The sequence below is a fragment of the Ochotona princeps genome, chromosome 11 (assembly GCF_030435755.1).
Source record: "Ochotona princeps isolate mOchPri1 chromosome 11, mOchPri1.hap1, whole genome shotgun sequence".
NCBI lineage: Eukaryota > Metazoa > Chordata > Mammalia > Lagomorpha > Ochotonidae > Ochotona > Ochotona princeps.
The window spans coordinates 5258571-5273098 of NC_080842.1; the positions used below are offsets into that span (position 1 = coordinate 5258571).

At 39.7% G+C, this 14528-nt stretch overlaps 1 protein-coding gene across 1 annotated transcript in view; it reads right to left on the minus strand.

Moving 5' to 3' along the window:
- Positions 1-14232, minus strand: part of LOC131481477 (A disintegrin and metallopeptidase domain 3-like) — a 55777-nt gene extending 41545 nt beyond the window's left edge. Inside the window, exons 1-2 of the mRNA XM_058670469.1 lie at positions 14112-14232; positions 13498-13580 (exon numbers count right to left, since the gene is read on the minus strand). Of these exons, the coding sequence (XP_058526452.1) occupies positions 13498-13580; positions 14112-14169 (141 nt within the window). The 5' untranslated portion in view covers positions 14170-14232. The remainder of the gene's footprint in view (positions 1-13497; positions 13581-14111) is intronic.
- Between the last annotated feature and the right edge of the window lie 296 nt (positions 14233-14528).

Below are 14528 nucleotides of genomic sequence, written 5' to 3' on the forward strand. Positions count from 1 at the left end.
AACCTCAGGTGTTAACAGTCAATCAAGATGTCTCTTACAGATGATCTATTAATGAATCACAAGAACCTATTGAAAAAGACACAAATTAATCGGACATCCAAACAAGAAATTCACAGCAAAAAAAATAATTTGATTTGAAACCAAAAAGCCCCTGAAAACTGAACCAAGAAAGAGCTGTTTCCTAAAAGGATGAGAAAAACAACCCCTCAGCCATATTAACAATGGCAATCACTGAAAGACAACCACTTGAAGAGATGAAAGATACATGGTTTCAAATTTTGCTCTTTATGTGGGTCATGACACTGTTGGCATAGGCAATAGTAAGAATTTTAACTTTCTATTGCCTATGCATATTGATTTATTTTTTTTAAAAAGATTTATTTATTTTATTACAAAGCCAGATATACAGAGAGGAGGAGAGACAGAGAGGAAGATCTTCAGTCCGATGATTCACTGCCCAAGTGAGCTGCAACGGGCCGGTGCTGCGCCGATCCGAAGCCGGGAACCAGGAACCTCTTCCGGGTCTCCCACGCGGGTGCAGGGTCCCAATGCATTGGGCCGTCCTCGACTGCTTTCCCAGGCCACAAGCAGGGAGCTGGATGGGAAGTGGAGCTGCCGGGATTAGAACCGGCGCCCATATGGGATCCCGGGGCTTTCAAGGCGAGGACCCTAGCCTCTAGGCCACGCCGCCGGGCCCACCTATGTATATTTAGAAGTTTCACTGGGAGTCTACCTCCATTCCTTAGCAGACATTCACTCTGTTGAGTTTCCTTGATTCTTGGTATTCTGATATCTGTTAAATCCTTCATTTGTGGGGTTACACGTGTGTGTTTATTCTTTATTTTGGTTTTGTATTTTTGATGGCAGATGTCTTATATTGCAGAGAACATATGATAGTTTTTTCAGCTTTGGAGTTTTTTGCATACACGAGGGCTGTTGATTTGTGTTAATTTATTTTGTATCATGCCACTTTTCCAAGCTCTCACATAAGTTCTAGCAGGCTCTTTATTGAGTCTTTCGGTTCTCCTATGTGTGCAAGCATGACATCAGCAAACAGAGATAGATTGACTACCTCTTTTCCAATTTGAATTCCTTTGATTTATTTGTCTTGTATGATAGCTCTTGTGAGTACTTCCAGTACTGTATTACACAGCAGTGGCAACAGAGGGCATCCTTGTCTAGTTCCAGATGTTAGTGAGATGTTAACAAGAAGGCCTCCAAACTTCCGCATTCAGTATGACACTGACATTGGGTTTTTCATAAATCGCTTTGATCATGTTGTAGAACATCCCTTCTATGTCTACCTTACTTAGAGTTTTTAGCATGAAGTGGTGTTAGATTTTACCAAATGCTTTCCCTGCGTCCATTGAGATTATCATATGATTTTTGTTCTTCAGTTTCTTGATGTGGTGTTTCACATTATAGATTTGCAAATGTTAAACCATTCCTGCATGCAGGACTAAATACCACTGGGTACAGTTGCATGATCTGTCTGATGTACTGTATTCTTTTGGCTAGTATTTTGCTTAAGATTTTGGCGTCAGTGTTCATCAGGGATATTGGTCTATAGCTGTCTTTCTCTGTCATTTTCTCTGTTGTGTCTGGTTTTGGTATTAAGATGATGTTGGCCAAGTAGGAACAATTTGGAAGGATTGCCTCCCTGTCTATGCTTTTGGATATCTTATGAAAAACTGGGGTCAGTTCACTTGGAATGCTTTGTAGAATTTAGCAGTGAAGCTATCTGGGCTTTTCTTTGTTAGAAGATCTTTAATCACTTTAATCACTGATTCGATCTCTGCCTCAGTTATAAGTTTATGTTATACGTTTATTTAGATTTTCTTTTGTCTCATGACTGAGTTTTGATAGATGGTATGAGTTCAAGAATCTCTCCATTTCTTGGAAGTCTTCTGATTTGTTGGCCTATAGTTGCTTGCAGTAATTTCTGCTTATTCTCTGTATGGTTGAGGTATCTGTTGATATGTTCTCTTTATCATCTTTGATACTATTAATGCTTGTCATCTACTTTTTATCAGTTATGCTGATGGGGTGACTGTTCTGTGTATTTTCTTGAAGAACCAACTCTTTGATTCATTGATTTTGCATATTGTTTTTTATCTCTGTTTAGTTTATTTCTTCTCTTATTTTGATTATTTTTGTTCTGTTGTTCTTGGGATTAATTTGCTTTTATTTCTCTAGCACCTTCAGGTATGTACTTAGCTCATTTACCTGGTGCTTTTCTTGTTTCCTAACGTAGGCACCAACTGCAATAAAGTTACCTCTTAACACTGCCTGGGAGTGTCCCACAGGTTCTGGCATGTTGCGTTTGAGTTTTCATTAGTTTCAATATTTTTTCAAAATTTCTTATCTGACCCATTATTCATCAGTAACATATTGCTCATTTTCCATGATTTTACAAATTTTGATTTATTGATCTCTAGTTTCACTCCATGGTGGTCTGAGAAGATTCCTGGTATGATTTCAATTTTTTAAAAAAATTGATATTAAGTCTCTTGGTTGTCTGTGTGAGACCTGTTGCTTCTTTGCTATGTTTCTGTCTCATCAGTCTGTCTATTGATGTTAATAGGGTGTTGAAGTCCCCGGTATTATTGTAGTGGCATCTATTTCTCCTTAGGTCCAGCAATAATTGTTCCATGTAGCCAGATGCTCTCGTACTTGGTGTGTATACATTTATTCTCCTGAGCGGATGGATTCCTTTATCATTATATAGTGTTCCTCCTTATCTCCTTTAATGTTTCTCATAGTGAAGTCTGTATCATCTGATCATAGAGTGGCTACACTGGCTCTTTATTTTTCCATTGACATGAACTGTTGTTTTCCATCCTTTCACTCTTGGTTTTCATGTATCTTTGTTTATTACATTGTCTCTTGTAGGCAATACATAAATGAGTCCTGCCTTTTGATCCATTATTAACCTATGTCTTTTTAAAAAGAAATTTCTTTTTTTACTGGAAAGTTAGCTATACAGACAGGAGGAGAGACAGAGAGGAAGTTCTGTCTGCTGATTCACACCCCAAGTGACTGCAACAGCCAGTGCAGCACCAATGCGAAGCCAGGAGCCGGGAGCTCTTCCAGGTCTCCCACGCAGGTGCAGGGTCCCAAGGCTTTGGGCCATCCTTGACTGCCTTCCCAGGCCACAAGCAGGGAGTTGGATGGGAAGTGGGCTGCCAGGATTAGAACTAGTGCTCATATGGGATCCGGGTTCATTCAAGGCGAGGACTTTAGCTGCTAGGCCATTGTGCCAGGGCCAATTTATATCTTTTGATTAAGTTAAGCCATTTGTGTTCAGAGTTAATGTTCATAGGTTGTGAATTGTGTGTGTGTGTGTGTGTGTTGTTGTTGTTGTTGTTGTTGAGGTCTCTGTTTAACTTTGGTTTATTTTGTGTGCTTTCATGGGAAGATCTTCCCCTTTGCCATCATTGATTATGATGAATTTCATTTCATTCTGTCTTCAGCACATTTCTCAGCAGCAATTCTAGGGCTGGCTTAGTGTTTGCATATTCTAACTTATCTATATGATGGAAATATTTTATTTCATTGTCAACATAAAGGAGATCTATGCTATATTCTTTCTTTATGTTCAGTTGAGGGGAATTGACAATGATGTGTCAGGATAAGTGGTTTTTTTTAATCAAAAATGTTCAGGATTCTCTGCCCTTCCAGTATTTGGGTTCCCATTATGTTCTCTATAATTGGGAAGTTCTCTTTTATAATCTCATTGAACACTTCCTGCAATCCTGCCTCTCTTTCCATGCCTTCAGGAGTACATATAAGTTCTGATACAGTTTTTGATGCTGTCATTCATTTCTTAGCTCAATTTCTTACCTTCATTCAGACTCTGTTCCCGATGTCTAATTGTGTTTTCTCAAATTGGTTATCCTCCAAATCTGATATTCTTTCTTCTGCAGCATCCATTCCGTTGCTGAGGGTTTCTATCGTGTTCTCAAGGTCTTCACTTCGGGCCTTGTTTATAGATTTTATCTCTGTGGTGATATATTCTTTAAATTCCTCCAATTCTTGTCATCTTTTCTCATTGTCTCTGAAGAGTTTTGTGATGATTTTTTGTACTCCCTGTATGGTCTTTTGTTCATTTTTGAGGGACATGCTAGCTTCCTCATTTATGTTACTTCTTGTTTTTCTGTTGCCCTTTCCCATGGTCTTTTAGATCTGCAGGCTTTCTAGTTCCTGTTGGTAATGTGCATGCTCCTGTGTGCCTTCAGTCTCTAGTGTTTTCCTGGGGTTTTCTGAAGTGTCTGGGATTGGGGAGGCTGCTGAGATTCAGGGACACCCACTGTGCACCAGCTTGAGGAAGGTTCCTCTCTGACCTGCCTGCTTCAAGAATTGGATCAGGCGAGTGATGGATTAGTGCAAGTGGTTGGTTGGAATGGATAGGGCAAACACCAACAGCTGTGGCTGCTTGCAGCTGGCAGATACACATTTCACACTGGTGTGCACACATTTGCTCCCAATCCCAACTCTGTCCCCCAGGAACCCTCTCTCTCTCTCGGTCCTTGTAGCTCTCTGGGGTTTAGAGCACAGAGCCTTAGATGTGGGTAGACTCCGTTCTCATTCCATGTGTCCCTCTCAGATGGGTCTCTCACTAGAAGCTATCTCCCAAATAGCTTATTCACCAGTGGTGTGACATCTTCGGCCAAGGGATCATTTGATCAGACACCCGTGGGTTTCTCCTCAGGTTCACCTTCTTTCACCTTGCTTGTCCTACGAGTTTTGTTTTGTTTTGGTTTTTTTGCTTCCCACTGTCTTTTTGGGGAGGCTCCTACTGGGATTCTCCCCATTCCTGTTCCTTCTGTAGTTGTTCAAAACTCACCAGGCTTTTGTCTGTGGCTTGGGGTGGCTTCCCATAGTTTTCCTGTGCTCATGCTCCTGGGATACCAGCTACAATACTGAAGACCATCAATTTATGTTTATTAAGACTATCAATTTATGTTTATTGGCTTTATACACTGCTACCTTGCAAAACTCTCTTATGAGTTCCATTAGTCTCTTTGTTGAGTATTTTGGCTCTCCTGTGTATAAAATAATGTCTTCAGTGAACAGGGGTAATTTTAATTCCTCCTTTCTAATTTCAATTCTCTTAATTTCTCTTTCTTAGTTGATGTCTCTAGGTAGTAATTGCAAAACTATGTTGAACAGCAGTTTCAAAAGTGGACGACTTTGTCTAGTTCCAGGTCTTAGAGAATGTTCAGACTTTCCCTGTTATCTATATAACTTGTGGTGTTTTCATATGCTGCTTTGAGTGTTGTGGGATGTTCTTTCTATGCCTACCTTGCTTTTTTTTTTTTTTTTTTTGCCATCCTAAGGTGGTGTTAGGTTTTAACTAATGCCTTCTTTGCATCTATTGAAATCATCCAATACAATTTATTCTCTCATTTGGTTGATGGGGTATACCACAATTTTTTCATTTGCATATGTTAAAATATCCCTTTACTTCAGATAAATCCCGCCTGGGATGAGTGAATGATGTTGGATGCTGTTGGCTAGCATTTTTGTTGAGCAATTTTGCACCTGTGGTTATCAACAATATTGGTCTCTAGCTCTCTTCACCTATTGCATTTCTATCTGGTTTTGGAATAAACATGATGTTACCTTCATAGAGCAATTTGAAAGGATTGCTTCCTTTTCTGTTGTTTTGAATATATTGTGAAGGATTGGTTTAAGTTCTTCTGGAAATTTTTGGTAGAATTCAGTGAAGAAACCTTCTGACCCTGGACTTTGCTGGAATGAAATCAATTTCTGATTCAATTTCCCTCCTGGTGACAGCTCTATTTAATTTTTTAAACTTCTTTTTATTATTATCACTTTATGATAGGCCCTGGGACGTCCCTTATCCCTCCACAATTCCCTTCCCCCCTCACTGAGTTCCCCATATCCTTACTATAGTATAGTTCTTCATAAGCAGTCATATGTCCATCATTGCGGGCATGGACAATGGCAGAGAGTGCAGCATCCTATTGTCAAGATATAGTAAACAGTTTCATTGGGAGCCCATCTTTGTTTGGAAGTAGAGATGCTTACTGCATTGTATCCTCACATCTGGATAGGATAGTCTCCATTACACAGTTACTATACATCCCCTTAAATGAAAAGCCACAATACAAAATCAACAACAGGAAGAAAAATAGAAATTTACAATGCCATGAAGTTGAATAGCATGCTGTTAGATATGATAGTCTCCATTACACAGTTACTGTACATTGCCTTAAATGAAAAGCCACAAAACAAAACCAACAACAGGAAGAAAAAAATTAACAACACCATGAAGTTAAATACCATGCTACTGAATAATTAATATCTCACTGAAGAAATAAAAATCAAGAACCTTCTTGAAGAAAATGATGCTGCTGTATGATCTATGAGTCTTTGAATAATCTAATCAGAAGAAAGTTTTGAAGAGATGAAACTAGCAAAAAGTCAAAACCCATGAGATATCTAGTTTCCACTGAGCTTGGTTGGTGAAATGTGTCTCCTTTGTAGGCAACAAATAGATGCGTTTTGTTTTTTAATCCGGTCTACTAATCCATGACATTTGATTGATTAAGTTTAAGCCATTTACATTCAGGGTTAATATGAATAGGTGGTAGTTTTGTCCTGGCATTTTTGCAATGGGTTGTTCATTGATTTAGTCTTCTGTTGTTCTTTTACTAGGTGTTCTTCACATTTGCCTTTGGGTTTTTTGGGCGCTATTCCTTTTCTCTGTCAAGAGAACGTTTTCTCTCATCCATCTTTACTTGGTTAGTTGGGCTGGTATGGTGTCTATTTTGTAGATTTTCCCAAAGAACCAGCTCTTTTGTGTATTGATCTTACTTATTGTTCTTAAGACTCTATTTTTTCCTGCCTAATATCAATTATTACTTTTCTTATTAATGTTGGGATTATTTTGCTCTTGTTTTTACAGCTCCTTCAGATGCATACTTAACTTATTCGCCTAATACCCAATGAATTTTTGATGTAAGCACTGATTACATTGAATGTTCTTCTTAGGAATGCCTCTGCCCTCAGGACCACCTGGGCCACCTCACTTCCCCTAGGTCCTGTGTTCTTGCCACACCAGTTTGTGCTTGGCGTTTCTCCTGCTCATAGTTCCAGCAGCCCCAGGATTAAGGATACACAAGCTGTGTCTTTAAACTGGTCCACAGGACTCTGAGTGGTGCCACAGTCGCTCTGGGCACTATGATTTGGACTTGCTCTGTGAGATGCATAGAGAATTTTTCCTCTTTCTTTTCTTTTTTTTTTTTTTTTTTTTTGTGGAATCTGCTACCCACCAGATCTGGTTAGCCTGAACTTATTTTGGATAGCATCTGTGGAATACCAAGCTTGTAGTATTTTCCTGGTGGGAGCAGTGAAATGTTTTCCTGGTATGAACATTATGTAGAAGACTTCTGGACAGCTGGATGTGCAGTTCTCTCTGGGCGTAACTCACATGCAGTTTACAGTTGCTTTCCAGGGACATTGCAGCCGTTCTCAACATGGCACTTGACGTACCTCTCCTGATGCTCATGGGTGCTGGGTGGCTCACTCTACCCTGTTTCAACACCCTCCACAACAGCTCCACTGCTCTACTGTGGCTCATAATTAGATTAATAATTCAGCATTACCCACATCCTATGGGTTGATTTACCTCCTGCACTCTAGGTGTTCTCCCCTTCCTACCTGTCCACCAGTGGAGATCTGATTGCCACTGAGGCATCTGTTTGCCACCGGAAGTGTCCACGGCCTGCTGGTGTCTCTGCTTTCAGTCCTCCCACTCCTTCTACCTGGAATTGCGTCCTCTTTGCTTCTCCTCTGCTAATCTGTCAGTGTCCAATTTAATATGTCCTCATCCTATGCCACCACCCTTTCCCAATATATAACTTTTTTGAAACTGTTTTCTGCTGTTCTTAGTACTGTTTTGAATATTGGTGAGTCAGATGTTGTTTGCTTGTTTAAATGTAGCATTAGAACAGTGCTATGTCCTAAAAATGGGACATCTTCAGGGAATTTTGAGCAAAGGAGAGAAGCCAGCAGCTTTTTGGGAATCAAGTCTACACAATCTGTCCTTGAGTTTATTCAGTCCCAGCTGTGACTTCAATGCACTGTGTTATGTAGATTATTTAAGCAACCATGGGAGTATGGGGACAAATGACCTTTAAGTCAGGAGATGCTATGGTTTGCATCTTTCCCACTGTATTTGCATGTACTCATGTGCATTGGGGTTTGAGGAGGTGAGCAAGGAAGGGGAGATGAAAAGAGGCAAGAGAGGAACAAAGATCTGAAGAAGGAGCGGATGATGTGCAATAAAACCAGATGGGTATGCCTGAAAATTTTCTGCTTTACAGTTGTGCAGAGGACCAGCCTTGCCAGAACCTGTTGTAGAAGTATGGGAGGGTAGTGGAAAGAGGAGGGCCTGCATTCTCCCTGAACATGCCCAGCCTTCACTGCATGATGGTTCCGTGCCGTGACCCACACCTGTTGTGCCCATGCTATATTGCTTCAACTACATATCCTTGGATCTGTATGTTCCAATCTCCCTCCCTGTAGCATTACTTCACGTATTTTATCTTATGAATTATTTCTGAAAGGTAAATAAATCTCTATATTGCACTACCTCCCACCAACACTCTCACCTTCCTTTTTCCTTACTTTGAATGGTTGTTATCTTAGTTTATACAATGACAGGCATATAGTGTATTTTATAATAGGCTTAACCATCCACTAGCTAAGTAATTCAGCAAATATTAAGCAGTACTCTGTTCCTCAAGAGTACAGCAAATCTCAAACATCAATTGCACTAATTTTTTTAAAGATTTATTTATTTTTATTGCAAAGTCAGATACACAGAGAGGAGAAACAGAGAGGAGAATCTTCCATCCAATGATTCATCCCCTAAGTGAGCGCAACGGCTGGTGTTGTGTTGATCCGAAGCCGCGAACCAGGAACTTCCTCCAGGTCTCCCACGTGGGTGCAGGGTCCCAAAGCTTTGGGCCGTCCTCTCCTGCTTTCCCAGGCCACAAGCAGGGAGCTGGATGGGAAGTGGAGCTGCTGGGATTAGAACCGGCACCCATATGGGATCCCAGCACGTTCAAGCTGAGGACTTTAGCCGCTAGGCCACTGTGCTGGGACCTCCACTAATTTTTTTTTATACTCTATTAGTTACAACAAAGCAAGGAAGACATGTTTATCTTTTGGGCACTGGCTTATTTCACTAAGCATAATGCTTTCCAGTTGCATCTATTTCCTGTAAACTAGATTTCATTCTTGTTTTATGTCAATTTCATATTGTATATGTGTGTTTTATTTATCCAAGTAATCAATGATGAAAATCTGAGTCAATTCCAAAAGTTAATGACTTACCTATTGCGAAAAGTTCTTTTATGTGATTTAAATTCCTGGGAGTGGAATGCATTGCTCAAGTGGTAGATCCATCATCTTACTTCTGAGGCATCTTCATACTGTCTCCCACTGTGCTAGTTTATGTCCCCAGCAGCAATGGATTGTGATAACTCTTCTCCTCATCTACACCGGTATTTATTATTTATTGACATTGTGATGATAACCATTCCATCATTTATTTGTCTTTTCTGTGATACTAACCCTGAGCATATTTCCATGCCTCTGTTGGCTATTGTCTGTCAGCTCACCCACTGGTAAATTCCTCTTTATTTCTGTTATCCATTTCTTTATTGGATTGTTAGTTGTGTTGTTACAGAGCTTATAGGCCCCTGTGTAAGTCCTAGATATTAAACATGTATTAGTTGCCTAACTGATGAGTATATTCTCCCATCCTGTAAGCTGCATCTTCACTTGTTAAATATTTCCTTTGAAAAGCAGAATTTTGTTTCCCATAACTATCTTTCTGCTTTCAAAGTCTGCACTTCTGGGATCTTTTCCATGAAGATGTTTCCTATTCCAGTGCCAACACAGATTGTCTGATGTTTTCCTCTAGTAACTAGTTGCATTAAGACATAGATTATATGCTTGATACATGTTGATTTTTATGTAAGGTGTTTCAGACTTTTGCATGTTGTGACCCAATTTTTCCAGAACATTTGTTGAAGAGACTATTCTCTATCCCAGGGATCAACGTTATCACATGTGTAAGAGATTTGATGAGTGGATTGATTTCTCAAGTTTCTAGTCTGTTCCATTTGCTTGTGTACTTATTTTTGGCCACTATCAAGTTGTTTTGAATATTACTATCGCAAGAGTGTCTTGAAGTATCTTTTGTGATTCTCTCTCTACTTATTTTTTGTATGTTGTTTTTGTTCTCTCCACTTCCTTTATATATCTTGACACTAATGTTGTGTTTTTGACTTGCATTTTCTGATGGTTGGGAAGATCCTTTCTGGACTTCCTAGCTGGAATGATTTTTTTGCTTTCTTGAGTTTAATGAATCACTGATCTATTCTGAATAATTTCTCTGAATATTAATAGTTTTTCATGTAAGTAGCCTAATTCTGAACTTTTGGAATTTTATAGTTGAAATCTTCACTTACAGCAATGTCATGAAATGTGACCTGATGCTTTCTTCTAGAATTTTAATTGGTACAGATCTTGCGTTCCTGTCTCTGATTCATACAGATTTGACTTTTTCATAGATGTTGAGAGGTAGGGATCTACCAGTGGGTTGTAGACATATGGGCCAATTCTTTGGCTCATTATTCTGATCCACTGAACTATTTGTCAGATTTTGTTCTTAACAAGCTGATTTAATGACCATCTTGGGTAAAATGCTGAACTCAGTGAAATGCATCTAGTTTGATTTCTCTTATACTATCATCTTTATACTAAACATTGTTTTTTTTTCTTCCTGGTCTTTTATAATTTCATGTGAATTTTAGGATAGTTCCTCTTAAATATGTGTAAATTGGCACTGACATTTAGTGGAGCATGCATTGAATCTTTGGATTGCTGTATATTGTATGGAAATCTTACTGATATTAGTTCTTGCAATCCCTAAGTAAAAAATACAGTTCCATTAAGATCCTGGATTAGCTCTTTCATCCATGCTTTATAGTTTTTATTATATAAATTGTTCAATTCATCCATCACATTCATCCCGAAATATTTTTGTTTTGTAAGTATATAAATGTGGTTTTTTCTTAATTTTTTTCACAGAGATAACTATTCATGTATAAAAATGTTGCTGGGGGCTGGTGCTGAGGCATAATAGGCTAATTCTCCATCCTGTGGTACCAGGAGCCCATATTGGCAACAATTGTATTGGCTGTTCCACTTCTGATCCAAGTTCCCTACAATGACCTGGGAAACCAGCAGAGGATGGCCCAAGTCTATGGAATCCTGACCCGTTTAGGAGACCCAGAGGAGGAGGCTCCTGGCTCTTGGCTTCAGATCAGCTCAGCTGTGCCCATTGCAGACATTTGGGAAAAGAGTCAGCAGATGAAAAACCATCGTTACCTCTTCACTCAAAACAAAAATAAAGACAAACTAGCTGAAAAATGTTATTGAATGTATACCCTGAAAGTTCACTGGATTGGCTTATAGTTTCTGATGGTTTCTGATGAACTATGTAAGTTTTCCCATAAAAGTCTCAATATTTAACTATAGACATTTTGATTTCTCACTCTCTCACTACGGAGTTGAGCATTAATATTGCTTAGCTCATTACATGTCAGCCTTGTTATTAGTAAGCATTTTCTTAAAATTTAAAGTTGTGATCTCACATATCATCTTCCCTTTCCATTACTCTTTACATATTGCAGCAAAAATGTTTGTTTTGCATTTATTAATCAACTTGGATGTTCTTACTGTGGAATCCTTAACTTCATTTTCCCTTTGACACATTTCCATCTATTTTAATAGGATCCTGAGAATTTCTAAGGTTGGGCTTACTTTCTGTAATGTCTGACATTTACTGACAATAATGCTGTATTTTTTTCACCAGAGTATTGAGGAACATTATTTATACTTTAAATCGTAGCTTCAAAAAGTTATACTACTTTTTAAATGATGTTTTTGCTTATTCATTAGTAAGATCAAGCTGATAACAATGAGGGAGTCATACATCTTTCATCCACTAATTTATTCCCAAAATAGCTGTTCACAGTCAGTTTGGTTTAGACCAGAGCCAGGAGCCTGGAATAGCACTGTGGCCCAGTACACAGGTAGCAGGGACCAAGCACCTGGGACACTACATTCTGCCTTATCAGGGACCTAGATCTGAAGCAGAGTAACCAGGACTTGTACCTGTTGTGTCAACATCCTGAGTGGTGCATTAGCCAGCCTCTACAAAACTGGCCCCTGTGTTATTGATCAATAGTTTGGATCCATGACGAGTTGAATCAACAGATAGATATTCAACAATATGTACTTGTTGCTGTCTTAGTATTTTAATCTTCACGGATACCGATTTTTTTGGTATAGCAGCTTATTTTAAACACATACTCTGAATTTTTGGTTCAGTGTCAGAAAGTGGGGCTGTAAACAGATCACACAGAATATCAATCTCATTTTCATGTCTTGTTTTTCATTGACATCACAACAGTCCTCTTAGACTTTTGTCTGTTGTTGAATTTAGACCTCTCCTTTCTAGGAAACCTAGTGTTCTAATCAGAACTGCTACATCTTATAAAAGAAATGTCAAACACATTAAGAAAGTAACCAGGAAAAAAATCTCAGATGATCACATTATCATGACACTAAACTGAAAGAAGTAAGACATTTCTGTTGACACATTGGCATAGATGGGAAGACTGAACCAGGCAGATGAAATCTTACAGGATAGGCAGCATTATAATTTGTCAGTGAAAATAAAATACAAGAGATTTTTTTCAGTTTCTGACCATTCATTTTTTAATGAATTTGCCATTCATTCTACATATGTAGATGAAAAAGGCTCATGAAACTCTACCTACCTGTCAAATATTCTTAACATATATGATGCTGTATCAAACAAAAAACCGTAAATACTAGTACATGGTCACTAAATATGTATCTCTACATATTCACTTAATTTCAATTTGTCACATTTAGAATACACAGTGCTTATTTACTTTATTCACAATATCTATGTTACCTTCTTTGACAATCTACAACCTTTCCTGCTTCAATCTGATTGAACAGGGCACTACCATTTATAAAGTACACATGGATACATGAACATATGCTCTTTCGTAATGCCTTTTAAAACTACAACTGAAGGTTTGTTTTAGCATGAGTTCATGAGCTCACTTATTTGAGAATGCATATGCAAATATACATGTTTTATAGAACACTGACTTGTGAGATACTTATGGTACTTAGTGTTATAGAAACTTGGGCATATTTTTCTCTGTTCATTTAAAGCAGTCACATTGTGTTTGCAATTACAGAGAAAGAAAAAGAATCAAACTTTGCTCTTCCTAAGACCAACTGCATAGCACCATAACTTAAAGTTTAAGCGAGATTTCATAAGGGATTTGTACAATTGATTACTGCTGCACAGTTCAGTAAAATTAAAATACCACAAAAACTTAAATTTACATGTCTTTCTGAAACATGACCACCGTTGGTGTTTGCTCCAATCTTCTCTGGCACTGTTAGGTGTAGAAATGGCATTTCAGAACCTGCAGTAAAGGAAAGCCCGTTAGCATCCCCCAGGCTGAAGCAGCTTCCTCTTTGTTTGCTTTTCCTCTCATTATTTTTCATTCTGTGAACACCCTAGCCCAAGCCTCTACACACACACACACACACACACACACACACACACACACACAGATTGTCTGATTGCAGGCAAAGGCTCCCTAAAGAGAAAGAGAATGATTCTTCCACTGTCCGCAGAAATTTTGGGGCTTGTTGATCTCAATCCTAAATGGGGGAGAGTGTGGGATGTTTGGCTCCAACCTCAACCATGCTCCCTCCTCTTTCCTACTCCCATACAATGCTCACTTTTTAGTGTGGGTCAGGAAAGGGAGGGACATCTGACCTCTACGTAATCAATCACCAAACACAGCCCTCCAACCACCAAACTCAGCAAGAGCCCACCCGGCTCTGAGGCCCTGAAAGCCAGCTCTGACAAGACTCCCACATCTGTCCTGCGCTTGAGGAGCCAGGAGGCAGGAAGGCAGGGAACATTGCCTGCAAGTTTCTCCACTTACTTTGGGCCAAGGAAGTCAGAAGGCTCAGGCCTGCGAGGATGAACAAGAGATTCAGCATTGTGCGGCAGACTGGCAAGAGCACATCTCTGGCCGTTAGGAATGGAATCAGCTCCTGCACAGCCCGCTGGTCTCTGGGCTCGCGCGAGGTCTGTTAACAGAAAGCGTGGCCTAGCGGCTGAGGTCCTCGCCTTGAACGCCCCGGGATCCCATGTGGGCGCCGGTTCTGATCCCGGCAGCTCCACTTCCCATCCAGCTCCCTGCTTGTGGCCTGGGGGGGCAGTCGAGGACGGCCCAATGCATTGGGACCCTGCGCCCGTGTGGGAGGCCCGGGGGGGGGGGGGGGGGTTCCTGGTTCCCGGCTTCGGATCGGCGTGCACCCGCCCGTTGCAGCTCACTTGGGGAGTGAATCATCGGACG